The sequence below is a fragment of the Lytechinus pictus genome, chromosome 14 (assembly GCF_037042905.1).
Source record: "Lytechinus pictus isolate F3 Inbred chromosome 14, Lp3.0, whole genome shotgun sequence".
NCBI classification, from domain to species: domain Eukaryota; kingdom Metazoa; phylum Echinodermata; class Echinoidea; order Temnopleuroida; family Toxopneustidae; genus Lytechinus; species Lytechinus pictus.
Genome location: NC_087258.1, coordinates 4400285 through 4420000, shown reverse-complemented (window position 1 = coordinate 4420000; position 19716 = coordinate 4400285). Strand labels below are relative to the sequence as shown.

General features: G+C 35.6%; 1 protein-coding gene and 12 non-coding genes across 13 annotated transcripts in view; 1 reads left to right on the top strand and 12 right to left on the bottom strand.

Moving 5' to 3' along the window:
• LOC129276019 (adhesion G-protein coupled receptor G2-like) overlaps positions 1 to 10786 on the top strand; it is a 46654-nt gene extending 35868 nt beyond the window's left edge. The window contains exons 3-13 of the mRNA XM_054912464.2: positions 403 to 852; positions 2037 to 2198; positions 3001 to 3242; positions 4153 to 4567; positions 5367 to 5602; positions 6109 to 6264; positions 7587 to 7696; positions 7958 to 8223; positions 9229 to 9298; positions 9741 to 9857; positions 10407 to 10786. Of these exons, the coding sequence (XP_054768439.2) occupies positions 403 to 852; positions 2037 to 2198; positions 3001 to 3242; positions 4153 to 4567; positions 5367 to 5602; positions 6109 to 6264; positions 7587 to 7696; positions 7958 to 8223; positions 9229 to 9298; positions 9741 to 9857; positions 10407 to 10623 (2441 nt within the window). The 3' untranslated portion in view covers positions 10624 to 10786. The remainder of the gene's footprint in view (positions 1 to 402; positions 853 to 2036; positions 2199 to 3000; positions 3243 to 4152; positions 4568 to 5366; positions 5603 to 6108; positions 6265 to 7586; positions 7697 to 7957; positions 8224 to 9228; positions 9299 to 9740; positions 9858 to 10406) is intronic.
• On the bottom strand, positions 6832 to 6904 carry TRNAV-CAC (transfer RNA valine (anticodon CAC)). The gene has a single exon. It is a non-coding gene; the product is annotated as a tRNA-Val (tRNA).
• Positions 10787 to 11041: 255 nt separating the features above from the next.
• Positions 11042 to 11114, bottom strand: TRNAV-UAC (transfer RNA valine (anticodon UAC)). Its single transcript has one exon. It is a non-coding gene; the product is annotated as a tRNA-Val (tRNA).
• Positions 11115 to 11476: 362 nt separating this feature from the next.
• On the bottom strand, positions 11477 to 11549 carry TRNAV-AAC (transfer RNA valine (anticodon AAC)). The gene has a single exon. It is a non-coding gene; the product is annotated as a tRNA-Val (tRNA).
• A 1005-nt stretch (positions 11550 to 12554) lies between these two features.
• Positions 12555 to 12627, bottom strand: TRNAV-UAC (transfer RNA valine (anticodon UAC)). Its single transcript has one exon. It is a non-coding gene; the product is annotated as a tRNA-Val (tRNA).
• Positions 12628 to 13365: 738 nt separating this feature from the next.
• On the bottom strand, positions 13366 to 13438 carry TRNAV-AAC (transfer RNA valine (anticodon AAC)). The gene has a single exon. It is a non-coding gene; the product is annotated as a tRNA-Val (tRNA).
• Positions 13439 to 13828: 390 nt separating this feature from the next.
• TRNAV-CAC (transfer RNA valine (anticodon CAC)) lies at positions 13829 to 13901 on the bottom strand. Its single transcript has one exon. It is a non-coding gene; the product is annotated as a tRNA-Val (tRNA).
• A 2050-nt stretch (positions 13902 to 15951) lies between these two features.
• TRNAV-UAC (transfer RNA valine (anticodon UAC)) lies at positions 15952 to 16024 on the bottom strand. The gene has a single exon. It is a non-coding gene; the product is annotated as a tRNA-Val (tRNA).
• A 383-nt stretch (positions 16025 to 16407) lies between these two features.
• TRNAV-CAC (transfer RNA valine (anticodon CAC)) lies at positions 16408 to 16480 on the bottom strand. The gene has a single exon. It is a non-coding gene; the product is annotated as a tRNA-Val (tRNA).
• A 249-nt stretch (positions 16481 to 16729) lies between these two features.
• On the bottom strand, positions 16730 to 16802 carry TRNAV-AAC (transfer RNA valine (anticodon UAC)). The gene has a single exon. It is a non-coding gene; the product is annotated as a tRNA-Val (tRNA).
• Positions 16803 to 18131: 1329 nt separating this feature from the next.
• On the bottom strand, positions 18132 to 18204 carry TRNAV-UAC (transfer RNA valine (anticodon UAC)). The gene has a single exon. It is a non-coding gene; the product is annotated as a tRNA-Val (tRNA).
• A 323-nt stretch (positions 18205 to 18527) lies between these two features.
• TRNAV-CAC (transfer RNA valine (anticodon CAC)) lies at positions 18528 to 18600 on the bottom strand. The gene has a single exon. It is a non-coding gene; the product is annotated as a tRNA-Val (tRNA).
• A 429-nt stretch (positions 18601 to 19029) lies between these two features.
• Positions 19030 to 19102, bottom strand: TRNAV-UAC (transfer RNA valine (anticodon AAC)). Its single transcript has one exon. It is a non-coding gene; the product is annotated as a tRNA-Val (tRNA).
• Positions 19103 to 19716: the final 614 nt, after the last annotated feature.

The window sequence follows — 19716 nt, the reverse complement described above, 5'->3', positions numbered from 1 at the left end:
GTTGAAATAATATAATTTTCTGAATATTATGTCAAACTCTATGACAAAATTGTACCTTTTGTATAAAAAATGCTTTACTCGCTTGCAGCTTTTTAAAAATTTTGCCCCATACTCAGTGTGACTCAGTGTGATGCCCCCTTTAATTTTCGTTGGTTCACTACGCAATGCTTGATGTAATAATCCTGTCCAAAATAAACACCCCAATCTGCCAATTTTATGTTTAAAGTTCCGCTTCCTTTACAGTGTTGCTGCTGGAGTTTCCACTTCTTTTCACGATTTTCCTTGAATCTTGTATGAAAATTACAACTTTATAATTTCGGTTTTTTTCTTCGTAGCTGGCATCAATGTCTTTGACTTTGTTTTTTAACCTGTCTTTGTTCTGACTTTCTTGTCCAACTCTAGATGGAGTTGTCGTCAACGCTTTAGAGATTTCGATGGATAGATCGATAGAAGTAGAAGCAGGAATTCTGAACACATTCCGCATCAATGTCAGTATTATGTACGACATGAATCTGACTAGTGACGTCACTGGCAACGACCAATGGCAGCTCATGATCTGGTCACGTGGTCTGCACGACGATTACAACGACTCGTCTAGCCGGCTCTCATTGGTCGAACAGGCTCTGACGCAATCCCAAGCCGACCAATCACTGATCAGGGGGGAAGAATTTCGCTTTACGAACGTGGAGTATACACTGGATATGAGAAACATAACGTGTGAACAGACTGATATGATTTGTGTGCGGTTTAGGCGGGGTCATAACGGAACATATGAGCTACTTAGCAAACCGAATGCATCCGTGAGAACGAAGTGTGTGGAGGCTCCTAACTGCCCGGAAGACACAGAAATATGTAATTTCTAAAAGATACTAAGTACTATGGGTTTTAGGTTAATAACTTGCTTGATAAGTAATATTAAAACATACATTTTAAGGGAACAATCCAATTTAATCACATGGGTTTTAGGTTAATAACTTGCTTGATAAGTAATATTAAAACAGAAATTTTAAGGGAACAATCCAATTTTGACAATAGTTATTTTAGTATCATACAGTCGTGTAATTTTTTAGACCATTTAAGTAAAACTGTATTGACGTAAAAGGTCACCGCAACTGCAGACAGTAAATTATCCTTAAGCATGAAGTAACACTCTCTTTTCTCAATATTGTCAACTGGGGTTTTCTTTTTTTAGGAGATAACCCCTTACCCCTTTACACCAGATGAAGTTTCCGCTACGTTCTTGAAGTTCGGAAGCAAACCAACGTGGCACCAGCTTCGTATGCCCCCATTACACCGGAGGAAGTTCCCGCTACGTCCTTGAAATTCCGAAAAAATGGCAGGGACGTAGCGATAACTTCCTTGTTTTCGAAAAATATGAAATCGTCCCGTGCATGCTACGTCTGCGCTACGTCCTTGATACGTTCAAGGTGCGTTAGTGGTGCTCTTTCCGTGTCCGCTACGTCTATGTTACGTCGATGGAGCTTTTAGTACGCGATAAGAAGGTCCTTAGTGCGTCAGTACTATGCACTGCTCAGACGGCGCTCCCGCTACGTGGACTTTGGACATGTTCAAAGTCCACGTAGCGGAAAATTTGTCTCCGGAGATCATGCAGACTATGCCACGTCAATAACAGTTCTCGCTACGCTCTCAGTACGCTGTAGCAGTTCCCACTGCGTCATGGCCATTTTTCTTTGACGTAGCGAGAACTGCATGGACGTAGCGTTGGTGTAATGGGGTAACGCTACGTCCATGCAGTTCTTCCAGTCTATCCTCTCACCCGTCTCTTCCCCTCACCTACCCCTTTCTGTTCACCTTCCTGGTCTTTTCCAAGTTACCCTCCCGTCCTCTCCCAAATATGTAGTTCTTAAAAAATTCAGAATAGGAAGAATATGATATCACTCTACCCTTTATCGACATTATGCACCCTCGTACCGTTCTTCCACATCCATCGTGATTTCATTAGCTTCCTATAAGTACTAACCACTTCTCGCTTCACACACATAGGTCTAACGTATACATGTGAAATATTTTCTCAGTTGTCACAGAACTATACACGAACACTTCTCGTCCATGTCGAGAAAACGAGCGAGACTGTGACGTCATAATGGATACAAACATGACACCCTCTTCGGATCGGCCTTCAACCACCACAGGCAGAATGTCGACAACGTCTACGATGTCGCTTTCGACGGTTGCAGGTTTGTGTGTTGACTTGTGAAAAGTTAATGAATAGGCGCGAATCATACCAATATTAAATAAAAAATAGCGAACAGTCGTGTTGTTAGCATATTCCAGGAGGCAGGCTCAGCTTTTTTGGGGAAAAAATGTTACGGTATATCGGACATGGACATCGAATCCTTTACCAAAATGAGCTTTATATTATTATGCTTTATTCAGATCAATATTTTTAATCTTTTGCAAATTATTTTGTTATATATTCATAAACAATCATATATGTGGAATTAAGTAATTTGTTTCTCATACTTTTTCATAATTTCCCTGCCACTTAGGCATATTTTTTTTCAATAAAAGAAAAAAAAAATAACCTTGCATTCCGAGCCTTCACACATTACGAAATATCTGCATGCAATGTTTTCGATTGGAACAAACGTGTCAATGGTTTCACAATATTTTAGGTTAAATTTGGATATTCGTGATTACCTTATAAAAATACGCTAATTGATTTCTTGGCAACGACGTGGAATTTTACAAGTGCAGTTAAATGGTGACAGGTGCTAGCGATTCAGACTCCACGATGTTCCCATTTGGGATAACTGTACCAGTGATTCATCCATTATTTTTGAACGACCCAAATTTTGCTTGTGGTTTACGCGTGCCATTTGCAACCGCTAAATGCCTTGTTACTGCTTGATAAAAAATAGCATAAAACTCGGCCTGTGAGTATGAGAGAGAAGTAATGTAGTTAATTACATCGTCAAAGCTATTTGCCCCCTCCACATTGATCGATCGTTTGCTCTCCTCCACTCTTCTATTATACAGTGGTACCTCCTCGAACGACAGTTTCTCAAGGCATTGTTACGTCACCAACTTTCTACCAATGGTTAGAGACTGTAATAGAAATTGACGTCGCGCAGCAAGGCCGCGTCGATCAATCGGCGGAGTCCATCTCATCTGAGCTTGCTGATTGGACGGATGAGATTGATGACGTCAGCAAGGAGGAGCTTCGAATGACGGGGCGTGTTCTAGAGCAGATTTCACACATCGAGGAAGTTTCGGAAGAGGTACGTACACATATCCACAGGCTGGAGCTAGGCGCTAAGTCATAGAGAAAGAGTTGCCCCCCCCCCCTTAGCTATCAAACTGATGAAAAAAAAGGGAGAAAAGGAAATTGAAGAAAAAATATAAGAGTAAGGAAAATGAATAACTTGCTCCAACAAGTACCTATACAAGTCCTGTACTGTACCCGTGTTTTGAATTAAAAATCAAGCTCACGTTTTGGGTAATATGCCTCCCAGTTTGCATCGATTTTTAATTCAAACACGGAAGAAATTTACCATAGTACGTTTCAAATGTGATCAGTCTTGCATTTGCAGATTGATGAAAATTATGCGATCAGTGGCCAGCATGGCCACTCTCAAATTTAAATAAATTACTTTTGTTTAGATACCACTCCACAGTCCTTAATTGAGTTTTGAGTTTCATATGCACTCCAAAGTGTGCCTTTTCCCATCCTACTCTTTCCTACAATCACCAGAACCTTTGTTCATTTTGCTTTCGATTGTGTGGTGCAATAGGCTCCGGGAACTTTCACATCCATTGAAAAAAAATATATATACGCAGATAAGAAAACTACTTCTGTACTTTTACGTTCAAGTGTACATCCAAGAATGTTATTTTGAAAATTAGATATCACCGCAATTCATGAGAAGAGTAAGAAAATATTTCAAAAAAGTCCATTATAACTTTATTCTTTCCTGAAAAATACTGGCTCAGATTGCCACCAAAGTGGGTCTGGGTCTTGAGTATAAGAAGAGAATAACATGAAGTGTAAAAGAGCATACTATTTTTTCACCCTTTTTTGTCATTTTTGTTGTTGAAAAAATCCCCCACCTCTGATCATTCCCTGATCCACCCCTGATGTACGCCGGTATGATCATTACAATCCACCAAGTTTTGTATGATTCTTAACAGGTTGCTAGCAACGTTGTAGATGCCGTCGACCGCATTATCAGCATCGAATCATCATCATCATCGTCGACTTCGATGAGGGATCCCGACAATACTGCGTCCTCTTCAGCACTAATTGTCCAAAGCATGGAACGGCTACTCACGCACGTGAAACTCCCGAAGAACACATCGTCGAACTTCTCCACATCGGGCGCGAACCTCGCAATGGCCGCCTTCAATCTCGTCGCCGATGAGGGCAATGAAGACTTGTTCTTCGTCGACGATGTCCTGCAGATCAACATCCGAGAGGAGGTCGACGACGAGAACGGTAGCGTTGGCAATAGGAAGGTGGTCTTTGAGAAGGTGAGGAAGACTAATGAAGGCGTGGACGATGCCGATGTCTCTGTGGAGGTCGAAACGGGGAAACTCTTAAACTCAGGTAATTGAGGAATATATCGTGATAATTTGAAATAATTACCTAATAATGACAATAACTCTTATTTACCAGCATAGTCATTACCCTTCTCCATTCTCATAGATCTAGCGCCTTACAAGAAGGCACAAGGTCCCACTTTTATTGTCTTTGGTGTGACTCGACCGAGGATCGAACCTGCGACCTCCCGTTTATAAGGAGGGCGCTCTACCACTTAGCCACCATACACATCAATGAGTTCTGAAGAGAAAATCCTCGCGTACAATGGAATACTAACTCAAGACTTTTTTTTCATTTTGAAAGTCACCATCATCACCATCAGTTAAGTTGTTTAACTAATCGTTATAGTTAGGCTCTGGTTGCTGTATTGATCGGCCAGCTTGTTTTTATCAGGGCAATCCTTAAAAACCCAAGAACCAATTAATCAAATTTGCAAAGATCGAATATCTTTAAAAAAACAAAAAACTTTTGACAGTCCATTCTGGAATTGGTCCTCCAACTATGACGCACTTATTCTGCTTTTCGATAATCTTTATGCTTTAGGCACACAGGCGAATCTGGATCCAGATCGATCAAAGCTGTTACGTAATTACCAATGGCGTATATATTGGTCGGTTTGGAGTCAGTTTCTTTTGGACTATACCGCATCAGTACCATTGCTCTTAATTTCATTCCAAGTACATTTCTTCCTCCTACAGCAAGTTATGAAAGTGATGATTTTATTAGGTTTCATAAATAGAGATTTTGTTTCCCAAGCTCGCAAATTGAATAATATTCGAAATGAAAACGTTTTCTCCTTCGTCAGCTATCGATTCGACAAGCAACTTGCGGATCGATCTCATCGTCTACCACAACGATACGCTCTTCAAGAGCGCTGCATCAACGTCGGCGGGTGGTTCCCATGGTAACCCATCATCCAGCGATGGAAGCAGGAAGGGGTGTAGCATAGAGAGCAAGGTTCTCTCGGTGACGATCAGGCGGGATGGTGAGGAGATGAAGAGGCTCGCCGCTCCGATCAATATGACATTCAAGCTACAGAAGGTTGGTTGCATGCGGGCTTGTGATTGGCTGGTTGGTCTTCTCGGGTCGAGGTTGAGGGAGGGTTAAGAGAAATTGAGAGGGACGGACAAAGATATAAATATATAATTTATATGAAGGGAAAGGGTAGAGGATGAGAGGTAAAAGAGAGCCGGGAAAGAGAAAGGGGAATAGAGAAAAGAGGAGAGGTGGGAAGACATGGGGGTGAATAGAGAGGGGGGGAGAAAGGTAGAGGGGAAGTGGGATCAGCAAATTATTGCTCGTAATCACATAATAACCCCACAATCATGATATAACATTATACATGTTATATAGAGAAAGATAAATGTAAGAGAAAGGGGGATGTTAGAGAAACATTTACTGTGGTAAAATGTTTAAACGAAAATGTCTAGAAAAAAACAAAAACAAATAAAATACGAAACATCATTAGAAGGAAATAACACATGGCTTTGACGATAATTTCCTTTAGTGTCAATTTCATTTATCAAATTTTGTTTGATTTCCTTCAGACGAATCCGTCGTATACCCCGACGTGTACTTACTGGGACTACGACTTGAACGACGGTGAGGGTGATTGGTCTACCCTTGGATGCGATCTCGTCGATGAGAATGACGTCCAGGCAGTCTGTAGCTGTGATCATCTTACTAACTTCGCCGTCCTCATGGTAGTTTTTTTTTTTACTTAGATTCCATACTCTAAAACAATATCAATTACCTTATTAGAGGGAATCTGAGTAGAATTTTTATGAAACTCAAACGTTTATTGTAAAAAAGACAAGTATCTAGTTAAACGAATATAACAAGAGTCTTCTATATTTTTTTGATACATAGGAATAATTACATGATCTTCTGGTAATATGATCAAAATCTAAAATGCACCCCAAAACATGTTGATTTGGGTAAAATAAGGAAAATTATCAAGCGTAACCCAGAAAAATTAATCGATATCGGTTGTAGAATAAAAACATGACATTGATTCGGAAAGTAAGAAATATCAAGTGGCAAAATATTTTATAAAAAAGGGTTCTTGTCATGATGTCAACTCACTGAAAATAAAATGGCATAAATAAGTTATTCACACAGCAGAAAGAATGACAAACATGAGAGAAATGTGAAAAAAGTTATTCCAGTTGACTGTAAACAAAAGATAAAGAACGGGGAACAAGAACTAAATGACATCATGCCATGTCTGTTCCAAACAATTTCAAATCAAATGTCGAAAAATAAATTGTTGTTTCCGCCCGGGTTCGAACCGGGGACCTTGAGTGTGTGAGACTCACGTGATAACCACTACACTACGAAAACTTACTTACGGGAAGGGCTGGCCTATGTAATCTGAATCATATGCATTTCCCTGGTACATATATACATACATGCATATCTTTTCTTCACAATTGATTCTAGAGCCATCGTGCAATCGCAGAGGTCAATGTACACTGGGCCAGGTTATCGATGTACACGCTGAACAACTACTACCCTGCAGTCACACCAACGAAACCGATTCCAGACCGATCAAAGGATATTCAGTTCCTCCAATGTTGGACAAGGGCGTAGGCTGGGGGAGGGGTGTACTGGGTGCACGTGCATCCTCCCGTAGAGGCAGAGGGGTTCCGACACTAGCAAGCAAAACTAAATTTGTACCACTTCTGCTTTCAGCAGCTGATTTTCCACACTTTGGTTCCACCTCCCCAAGATGTGCACCCCCATGCTCAAACCAGCCTCCGCCCTTGTCGAATGGTATATCATTTGTCGGCATGGTGTCGGTTTCGATATTTTGACTTTGACATTATGATGCAGACCCTTTACACAGAGTGGGGGATCTTCATAATTATGACCAACACCTCCTGCGAAACAACAACAACAATTCACTTAAAGGAGCGCACATTGTCAGACTTGTTTCTGATTGTTTAAATAAATGAAACTCTTTTTCCTCACTTAAAAATAATTTAAAGTCTTTCGATTTTTTCCTATTTTTTTGTTTATACAGGCCCCTAGTTACGGCTGCCATCCATACGCTCTTGACGTCATCAGTCAGATTGGTTGCGTCATATCAACTCTTGGTCTGGTGCTTACTATCATCACTTACATCATGTTTGGGTAAGAAATAAGAAAAGCTAAAAACACACCCTCTCCCCCCCCCGGGCTCTCCCCCTCACGCGGAGGACAGGTTAGCTACCCCGGAGGGAATCTCCCCATAGGGATTGATATATAATTTCATGAATTTTTGTAATTATTCAATAATTTCTTAGACTCCCAAATAAATAAATCTCTGTGTATATATATATATATATATATATATAAATCACTTTCTTGTATATTGATTTTATTCATCTTTTAATGTCCCTTCCGATGAACCAGTAAACAGATGGGACAGACTCCTCGCCTCATCATGATCCAGTGGTGCGTGTCCCTTCTCCTTCTCTATATCGTGTTCGTCATCGGAATCGACCAAACTCGGTCACCGACCGCCTGCACGGCCGTGGCTGCTCTGCTTCACTATTTCACCCTCTCGTCTGTTCTATGGATGGGCGTAGAGGGCGTGAACCTGTACATCTTGTTGGTTCGTGTAATGGATGTTCCTCGAACAAGGCGATTTATGCCCGTCGCTTGCCTGGTTGCTTGGGGTAATTATCCATTGTATGTGCTAGAAAATGTCAAAATTATAACGAAATGAAAATTATATTTGTGAAATAATATTACATATCATTCTGGTGAATGAGAAACTGAAAATGTAAATAACTACTTTATCTTCAAGGCGCCGTTGGCTACTCCCCGTTTGGTCTCACCCCCACAATGGCCTAATCTCAAATAGCCTACAACCAGCATTCAGACCATTTTGTCTAATTTCTAGTTAGATGCACACGATGCATTTATGATTATCTAAACATCTTGGTGTCATTTTCTTCCACACTTTTCCAGTGTGGAAAAAATAATAAGCATGAATAATAAGCAGATCGAGTGGAAATTCAGAAATCTGTGCATTAGACTGAATGAAAATTATACTAAGTGCGTGTTAGATCATGTGTAATGAAGACTAAACGGAAATTGGACCAAATTGATAGTAAACCAAATACAAACAGATATTGTAGACCAGGGGCCCATCTTATATAAAGAGTTGTGATTGATCCGATAAATCTCAACTATGGAAAACCAGCTAATTCAACATTATAAATGCATGTTTGCTCCAACATTTCTCTATGAATGTATATCCATAAATTCATTGATTTCTTGACAATTTGGTGTGTTCTCCTTTGTTCACAAAGGACGTTTTGCAAATTTCCTGTAGAAAAAATTATGACATTGATGGATTTCCATAGTTACGATTGATTGGATCCATCATAACTGTTTGTAAGACGGAGCCCAGAAAGAATATACTGATCGGTAGAAGTCGAAGAGGATTACGGAATAAGAATAGCTCAAAAAAGAATCTTGGCTTGTTATATAATACCTTTTTTAATACTGTTTTCTGATATAACCTTATCAATTGAAATATTTCCACCGATCGTTATCATTATCATTATTATTATTATTGTTGTTATTGTCATTATTATTATCATTATTATTGTTATAATTATTGTTGTTGTTATTATTAGTATTATTATTATTATTATTGTTGTTGTTGTTATTAGGTATCCCTATTGGATTCGTTTTAATCGGCCTGTTCCAGATAGGACCTGAGCAGTATAGAGAAGAAAGCTTGTAAGTACAAAATTAAATTAGTATTTCCAAAGCAATCAGCAAATCAACTCGGTAAATAATTACGTTTAATTCTGCCTCTTTTTGTTAATAATAATGTTTTTCCAGTTTCTATGTTGATAGAATCGCTTTACATCGAAGATTACTTCCATGTACATGCACAGCTGTTGTGGAAGGGAGGGGGAGCTTGTTAATTGGTTATCAAATAGTCGATATTGATATTTGCCCATCGAATGTCTAACTTTTATCAGGTGACGTCAACAGTTATGTTAATTCCTAATTTTTAAATTCATATGGAAACATGGCTTTGAAAAAACAATCTATGATAAACAGGAATTAAAGGTTTTGTATTATATAGCATATATCTGTATATGGTTATGGTCATGATTGGTAATTTTAGATTAATATTTCAGTATGTCTCTTCTCTTTTGAAACTTGTTCCTAGTTGCTTTTTGTCACGTGGACCTCACTTCATCTACGCCCTTCTGTTTCCGCTGGCTGCCGTGCTTCTTCTCAATATCGTTTGCTACATTCTTGTTATGAAGACACTCACATGCTCAAGGTAAATGAAATAATTGGAATATCAAATGTTGAATTTCATATCAATTGGAATATGAAATATTGAAAGTCAAAATTTTACAATTTCAAATTTCAACTTAATTTTTGATATCAACTTAGTTTCAAATTTCAAATGATAAATTTCAAATTTTAAAATTTCAGCTACCCATTTTCCTATTTCGAATTTCAAATTCGTGTGTCAAAGTTTTAAACATCAAATTTAAATTCTTGAATTTTGAATATGAAATTTGAAATTATAAATTCATATTTCAATTTACTTTATAAGATACATTCAATTCCTTGTATTCTAGAGTAAAGTATATGAAATTTTATAAAGTTAACTTGAACAATGCTATACTATTACAACAGGAAAATACATAAAAAATTCTAGGGATTGAAGCTAATGAGAATAGAAATTAAATTTGATTTTCTTTTCTGTACCCTATCATTATGATATCATTAAAAAATTATTTTTTTCATGTATAGCTTATATATACATCATTCATTTTAATAAGGATAGCATATCGATATTAATGTTCTTATCGCTCCATAGAATGAAAATCCGTGTTACAAAGATTGAGAAAGGTAAACTTCACGACCTAGCGACGAGGCTCCAACAAGCCTTAGCTATCGGACTACTGACAGGTCTCACCTGGCTCTTTGGATTCTTTGCCATTGGTCGTATGTCGGCTGTATTCACCTGGCTATTCTGTATCTGTAATTCCCTCCAGGGATTATGTGTGTTTCTTCTCTTCTGTGTGTTCAGGTGAGTGATGTCACAGTAATCAGAGTCCAAAGTTTAGTTTACTATCTTTGAATTTAAACAAAATACAACGATGATTCTCTGTAGTCTCTTAAGTAATGTATTGGAAATGAATTTCATTAGCCTTTTAAGACCTATTAAAAGTTTAGTTTTCGGAAGGCCCATATTTCAAGAAAAAAAATCCACTTGGAATCGCTCACGAAATAGTCACTTGTTAACCGCTTCACTACTGACACTCAATTATCTTTTTTCAAGTGATGTTTATTTCTTTAAATATTTTGTTGAGAAAAGTAAACACAATTTATTAAGTGTTGATACAATAATTATTTATAATAAAATGATGATCAATAATGAAAAAATAAACTAAGACTCACATTTACTTTTCTAGAAAAAAAATTGCAGGTTTATTAAAAAATAAAAATTCGTGTTTCCGCCCGGGCTCGAACCGGGGACCTTGAGTGTGTAAAACTCACGTGATAACCGCTACACTACGGAAACTTAGATAACACATATGCCTTTCCAATGAGACTTGTAACAAAAAATATTTAGTGTAAACTTTATTTATGTTGTTGCTTCAGGAATATAACGGTTAGTATAGGTATGAGAGAGATGATCGAGACTGATATGAGTATCACAATATCTACATTGTGTTTGTCTGACTAAATAAAAGTTATGAGTGGAAGTGGGGGGGGGGCGGTGCTACAGGGGTAGGGGGAGGTCGCCTTGTATGATTTTCAAGTGAACAAATAATAAAAGTAAAATAGGAGGAAAATGAATTATTTATCAAAATCATTTAAATTAAAAAAACCACCATGAGAATAAATTATGTATACAAAACAACTTGCGGGAGAAAAAAAACGTGTTTCCGCCCGGGCTCGAACCGGGGACCTTAAGTGTGTTAGACTCACGTGATAACCGCTACACTACGGAAACTCAGGTGATGTTTGAGTTATGTACACTACACTATAAGGAAACCTTGTTAAACAAAGAAAATCTAATGCACATCATGCTGGGCAAGATCTTTATTGATTGCACTTCAAAATGTACAATAAGGCTATATTTTATAGAGGAACAAATGAATCTTCATAATGCGTGAACATGTGGTAACCGGGCCGTTTTGGGGAATTCAGAAAAGAACATTAGTTGTAAGTGATACAATATAATGATAGAATAAGGACACATTGCTTATACATCTCTAATTTAATTGATCTGTTTTGAATAATTTCCGATTATTATTGTTTTCCTTATCTTCATATATTTCGAGATATATCTTGTATATCTTGAGATATATTTCTTTCCCTTCGTTCTGTTTCATTGCGTCGACGACAACATACATTGCCGTACTACCATTATTACAAACATTCAAAATTTTATTATATTTTATTGGAATTTCGAGAAAAGAACATTAAGGAAGAAACAGTCACATTGTTTTCGCCCAGGCTCGAACCGGTGAACGTTAGAATCACACGACGGAACTTACTAACAGTATGCAGTCCTATTTTTATATCGATTTCAAGAATATAAGTTTCATCAAAATGCTTTTGTTACATTGATCAGAAATTAACGGATAAAAAGTAGATTTTTATTGGGCTAATTAATACGCCTTCTAAATAAACAATCATTTAGATAAACCTCTTTATCTTGGCATCATTAATCTTATCCTATCAAAATAGAAATTGAAAGTTTGTATTGACGGTGACATGGGCATGTGGAACTGGTATTAATTCATAACATCATTCTCATTTGTTGTACAGCAACCAACATAAGACTATATTTACAATATCCGCCAAAGTCTTTTTGCATTATATAAAATAGGTATAGAAAATGCATGAATATAGGCGCACATAATGTAAAAATTATATTGAGAATTGTCGAACTTGTCGAGAGTACTTTTTTTCTACACGAAAGCGATACAAGTTGTAGCGGAGAAATAAAATATGTTCCCGCCCGGGCTCGAACCGGGGACCTTGAGTGTGTAAAACTCACGTGATAACCGCTACACTACGGAAACTATTGATTAAAAGAGCTTATATATTACCTTGATAATTGAATTGATATAATAAAATACTGAACCTCCACTTTCTTTTCATGAATCATTGGACCGCATAATAACGCAAATAGACAATAGCAATTAAAGCTTGATTATTTTTTGTTGAAGAAAGAGTAAATAAAAATACTGGTGACTGGTAATAGTGTAATGTTTATGTCATATTATGATCAAATAAAAAAAAATAAAAAAAAATGATCACAGGAATAATCTAAGTATCAATACAGATAAATCCATTGCCATTCGGAAAAACGATTCCGTAAAACACTATTATATATTGAGGAATTCTTAAACTTTGTCCTAAAAAATAAAAATATCAAATTATTCACTGTTGACGAAATGGATTTAAATATATATTTAATCCACATCAAAATCGTTGTCATTTGCGGAAAAAATCCACTCGAGTTCGAACCGGTGATGGTAATGCAATTATTGAGAGTTAATAGAAATTGATAAAAGGAATTGTATTAAATAATACAAACTTTTTTTACAAAATTGAACAACAAAAAAGTTTTTATATATTTTCAAGCTTGAAAAATAATTGAAGTATATATTAATATGGGTACAGTGGATGAATTATTATGAGAATTGTCACAGTAAGTAATTTTACATCACAAAACAAATAATAGAAAAATAGAATCGTCATAGGTGTCGAGAGTAATTAATTTCCATAGAAAGGTGCCAACAGATAACATAAAAAAGTGTTTCCGCCCGGGTTCGAACCGGGGACCTTGAGTGTGTTAGACTCACGTGATAACCACTACACTACGGAAACTCAGATGGCATGTTTGAACTTTATTTAATAGAAGTTACGAAAGAGTATAATATTAAACAATAAAAAAAATCAGCTATATTTGTGATCTTGATCAATTCATGTATTTTGATATAATGTTCTTTTTTATTCTCTTTTCAAGAAGCAAATAGATTTTTTTTTATAAAATGCACAACGCAATGTAGTTTTCTGGGGTTTTTTTCAGTTTTTTCCCTAAACAAGTCGAAAGATTTCTTCTTCTACTTGATTTAGAATAAGGATATTGAAGTTTACAGATCCGGTGCGGAAAAGAAATGGAAATTCAGAAGAACAATAGAAACGTCAAAAGTGTCGAGAGTAATAAATTTTCACAAAAAGGTGTCAAAGGAATAAAGGATAAAATAAAGCCCAAAGTGTTTCCGCCAGGGTTCGAACCAGGGACCTTGAGAGTGTGAGACTCACGTGATAACCACTACACTACGGAAACTGATATAATGTCATATTGATTCACAGTCCTAAACTATTTTCAGTAGCAGCAATTGTTTTAAGGAATTAAATTGAACAACACAACACTTTTATTTTTATTTTTGTAGAAATTTAGCCATGACGACAAACCCTTTTATTTTACGGTAGATTTTAAATAGTTAATTTAAGCTTGGACAAGTATGCTGATTTTGCATAAAAACAGTAATAATGCAGAAGAATTGTCTCAGTTGATTTTAGTGGATCCCCTCATTTCCAACCAAGCTATTAATACTTTTGTACAAATTTTAAAATTTTGTCTGTAGTGGACCGGCAATTACAATTTATATGTATTTGCAAATTGTTTATGCGCACTATGATGCATATTTAATTTGTGTTTGTATTTGGTAATGATGTACAAGATTAACTGAAATTTGTTTGGTGGCTTTATATGGTTGGTTGGCTGGGCTTGTTCTGGTTGACTACAATTGCACAAATTTTCATAATTTGCAGTTGATTTGGAATTATAATTGATGTGTATTTGTGTTAATGCATTTGATGCATATTGATTGGTACCGTAATTTTTTGTGATGTACATGATGGAAGTTCAAAAGGAACTTGTTTTGTTTGGTTGGATGGGCTAACATTGGTTGGATGTTTGGGCTTGTTATGATTAGTTGATTGGTTATGATCATAGCGATCCACGCTCTATCAGCAGATCCTTTAGAAAGATCCCCTCAGTTTCAACCAAGCTGATAATACTATTGTACAAATATTGAAATTGTGTCCGTAGTTGACTTGTAATTACAATTGATATGTATTGTTATTGTTTATGCATCATATCATTTATAATTGATTTATGTTTGTATGTGGTAATGATGTACAAGGTGAACTTGAACTCGTTTGGCTAGTTAGATTGGCTTTACATGGTTGGATGGTTGGATGGGCTTGTTATGGTTGGTTGGTCGGGCTTGTTATGGTTGGTTGGATGGGCTTGTTTTGGCTGGTAGGATGGGCTTGTTTTGGTGTTTGGCCTGATTACTGAGTATTTTTTCTTATATCGGTCAAATTTCAACACCAGGGGGAGGCACTGTATACTAATTATGTCAAGAAAATCGGGACAGGGGAACCCAACTTTCCAAAGTCTCCTGGTTTGGAAGTCCGGCTGGATGTCTTCCGGCAGGTTCCCCTTCCAAGAATTCACGTTCTGGTCTTGAAGCCTCTCCCCCAATTTTATTTCACACATGAGATAATCTTGTATTGAATAGATGATAAATGTAAAGAGGGGAATCCGCACCCCAGGAAATACCTGTCCTGGGATCCTTCCTTCTGGGAGGTCACGTGACCCGGTTTCCCCCTTAAAATCTGGTTGATTGTGGCTTGATGAATATTGTTTAGAAACTGTGTACTTGTTAAAATATTGTAAATGTCGTTTTAATGATTCTGGTAAAATCCCCCAGAGGCAATAAAGTTGAGAAACGGCAATTTCATGTTCGATCTGTATTTATTCTCGCAATAATCATAATCATAATAATGATAATAACAGGAAAAATTATCCTTTCACGTTAAGTTTGATGAAAATTGACGTAGGCCTAAATAGATTTTGCGTGAAAAGCTCAGAGGGATGATTTTTTTTTTTTAATATCCAAAGTAATTCAACATAAAGATAAAAAAACCTCTGAAAGTTAAGATAAAAAAGGGTTCTTTTCGCTGCATAACGGAAGGTGACCACGGTGTCCTATGGTTGTATATTTTCTTGCAGTGCTCAAATTATGTATCCTATGTACCATGTCTGGCAAAAATATAATCAACGATTATGTAATATATATGATGATCAGAAATTATGTACCGTCTATCTAAATATATATTAACAAAAATCCGTCGCCATTCGCAGAAACGATTCCACAAAGCAATGACTTAACTTTGGGCTTTGAAATAATACAGATTATAATTATTCACTGTGGGCGAAGTGAAGCTCTGAATATATGTTTGATTTATTAATCTGTAAAATTTGTCAAAAAGTACTTGATAAAAGATTATATAAACCGAAACATTCTTAATGAAGAGTGGACAAATGTTTCCGCCCGGGCTCGAACCGGGGACCTTTAGTGTGTAAAACTCACGTGATAACCACTACACTACGGAAACTCAGATAAGACAATTGTGCTTAATATAATAGAACAACAAAGGAAGCCAAATATATATACGATCTTAATAAATTTGGGTTTGATTTTTAATTATGTTTTTTTATTTTTAAATATCCCTTTCAAGAAGCATCTGAATAAAAGGATTTAAAAGCATAACTCAACTGTTTTTTTTTGTCTTCGTTTCTTATTTTTTAACAAAAAGAAGACGAAGGAAAAAAGTAGAATTTATTTTCTTCTTGATTTAAAATAAATAGTAATAAAGTATATTGATCTGTTACAAAACTATTAGAATTTCATTGAATCAAATAACGTTAGAATCGTCAAAGCTGTCGAGAGTATTTAGTTTCATTAAAAAAAGGTGTCGAAAGATTACATAGACCTAAGTGTTTCCGCCCGGGCTCGAACCGGGGACCTTGAGTGTGTGAGACTCACGTGATTACCACTACACTACGGAAACTCAGATGGTATTATACTGATTCACATTCGTCATGTTTGTAAAGTATTTTAAGAAGCAGTAAATGTTTCAAGGAATAGAATAAAACAATATAACATTCGTTATCTTTTATTTTTAAGGTAGATTTTAAATAGTTAATTTAAGCTTGGACAAATATGCTGATTTTGCATAAAAACAGTAAGAATGCAGAATAATTGTCTCAGGTGTGGGAGTAATTTTGCATCATAAAATCAGATTAATGTAGAAAAAAAATGTTTCCGCCCGGGCTCGAACCGGGGACCTTGAGTGTGTTAGACTCACGTGATAACCGCTACACTACGGAAACTGCCTTAATTTACCGTTACAGCTGTTGATCATGAAGGCAGATGTCACTTTACTATTTGCATTGATAAAATAGATCAGTGAACAAACAATTGCTTTTTACGAACCATTGCATCATCATTCTCATGGAGCCGTGCAGTAAAAGAAAAATGATTGTTGATTGGCGGAAAAATAACTGCCAAAAAAAATCCACACGGGCTCTAACCGCACAGCGATATACATTGATGCCTTTGTCTTCAAACTATTATGACAAACCATCATTAATGATAATGATGATAATAATGATAATAATAATCATGATAATGATAACAAGAAGAAGAATAAGAATAAAAATGAATAAGAAATAATAAGAAAAGGGCTCCTTTTACGTTAATTTTGATGAAAATCGACGTAGGCCTAAATAGATTTTGCGTGAATATATTGAAAGCTCGGAGGGATGATTTTTTTTTTTTAATATCCAAAGTAATTCAAAATAAAGAAAAGAATGCAGAAAGTAAGATCAGAAGTTCTTTCCGCTACATAACGGAACTGACCATATATTTTCTTGCAGTGCATAAATTACAATTTACATTCTAATGATTGTTGATTGGGGGAAAAATAACTGTAAAAAAAAATTCCACACGGGCTCTAACCACACAGCGATATACATTGATGCCTTTGTCTTCAAACTATTAAGACAAACCATCAATAATGATAATGATGATGATAATAATAATAATGATTAGATAATGATAACAAGAAGAAGAATAAGAATAATAATGAATAAGAAATAATAAGAAAATGTCTCCCTTTACGTTAAGTTTGATGAAAATCGACGTAGGCCTAAATAGATTTCGCGTGAATATATTGAAAGCTCGGAGAGATGATTTTTTTTTTAATATCCAAAGTAATTCAAGATAAAGAAAAAACGCAGAAAGTAGGATCAGAAGTTTTTTCCGCTACATAACGGAACTGACTATATATTTTCTTGCAGTGCTCAAATTACAATTTACATTCTATGTGCCATGTCTGGAAACTTTATAATCAATGGTTATGTAATAAACATCAGAAATGATCAGAAATTAAAAAAAGAAAATAATGACGAAGAATACATGTACCGTCTAGCTATTAAGGCCTATGAATTAACATAAATCCATCTACATTCACAGAAACGATTCCACAAAGTACTTAGATTTAATGCCTTAACTTTGGGCTGACTTATATCTAATTATTCACTGTTGACGAAATGAAGTTCTGAAAATATGTTTGATTTATTAATCTGTAAAATTTGTCAAAAAGTACTTGATAAAATATTATATAAACCAGAACATTCTTAATGAAGAAAGTGGAAAAATGTTTCCGCCCGGGCTCGAACCGGGGACCTTGAGTGTGTAAAACTCACGTGATAACCGCTACACTACGGAAACTGAGATAAGGAAGCCAAATATATTTGTGATCTTAATGATTTGATTTTAACTATGCTTTTTTAATATCCCTTCCAAGAAGCATCTGAATAAGAGAATTTAAATGCAAAATTTTTAATGTTTTTTTTAATATTATTTTTCAAAAAAAAGAAGACAAAAGAAAAAAAATAATATTCATTTTCTTCTAGAATAAATAGTATTAAAGTATATTGATCTGTTACAAAACTATTAGAAATTCATTGAATAAAATAACGTTAGAATCGTCAAAGCTGTCGAGAGTATTTAGTTTCATAAAAAAGGGTGTCAAAAGATTACATAAACCAAAGTGTTTCCGCCCGGGCTCGAACCGGGGACCTTGAGTGTGTGAGACTCACGTGATAACCGCTACACTACGGAAACTCAGATGGTGTTATTTTGATTCACATTCGTAAAGTATTTTAAGAAGCAGTAAATAGTTGAAGGAATAGAATTAAACAATATAACATTCTTTATCTTCGTCTCGAAATTTGGCCACGGAAATCGTGAAAATTATGATAAAAACTTCTTTAATTTTTTAGCTAGAATTATTGATTTTGCATTTAAATAGTGTGAAAGGGTTTTATGAATTATTATGAGAATTGCCGCAGTTGTGGGAGTAATTTGTCATAATCAAACAGATAAGAATTTAGAAAAACATATATTAATATGGGTACAGTGGATGAATTATTATGAGAATTGTCACAGTAAGTAATTTTACATCACAAAACAAATAATAGAAAAATAGAATCGTCATAGGTGTCGAGAGTAATTAATTTCCATAGAAAGGTGCCAACAGATAACATAAAAAAGTGTTTCCGCCCGGGTTCGAACCGGGGACCTTGAGTGTGTAAAACTCACGTGATAACCGCTACACTACGGAAACTATTGATTAAAAGAGCTTAAATATCACCTTAATCATTGAAATGATATAACAAAATACAGAACCTCCACTTTCTTCTCACGAATCATTGGACCGCGTAATAACGCAACTAGACAATAGCAATTAAATCTTGATTATTTTTTGTTGCAGAAAGGGTAAATAAAAATACTGGTGACTGGTAATAGTGTAATGTTTATGTCATATTATGATCAAATAAAAAAAATCAAAATTAATGATCACAGAAAAAACTAATTATCAATTCAGATAAATCCTTTGCCATTCGGAGAAACGATTCCGTAGTACACTTTTATATATATTAAGGAATTCTTAAACTTTGACCTTAAAAAATTAAAATATCAAATTATTCACTGTTGACGAAATGGATTTAGATATACATTTTAATCCACATCATAATCTTTGTCGTTTGAAAAAAAAATCCACTCGAGTTCGAACCGGCGATGGTAATGCAATTTTTCAGAGATAAAATAGAAATTGATTAAGGGAATTCAATTGAATAATACAAACATTTGTTTTATTACAAAATTGAACAACAATAAAAACTTGTATATTTTCAAGCTTGAAAAATAATTGGAGTATATTTTAATATGGGTACAGTG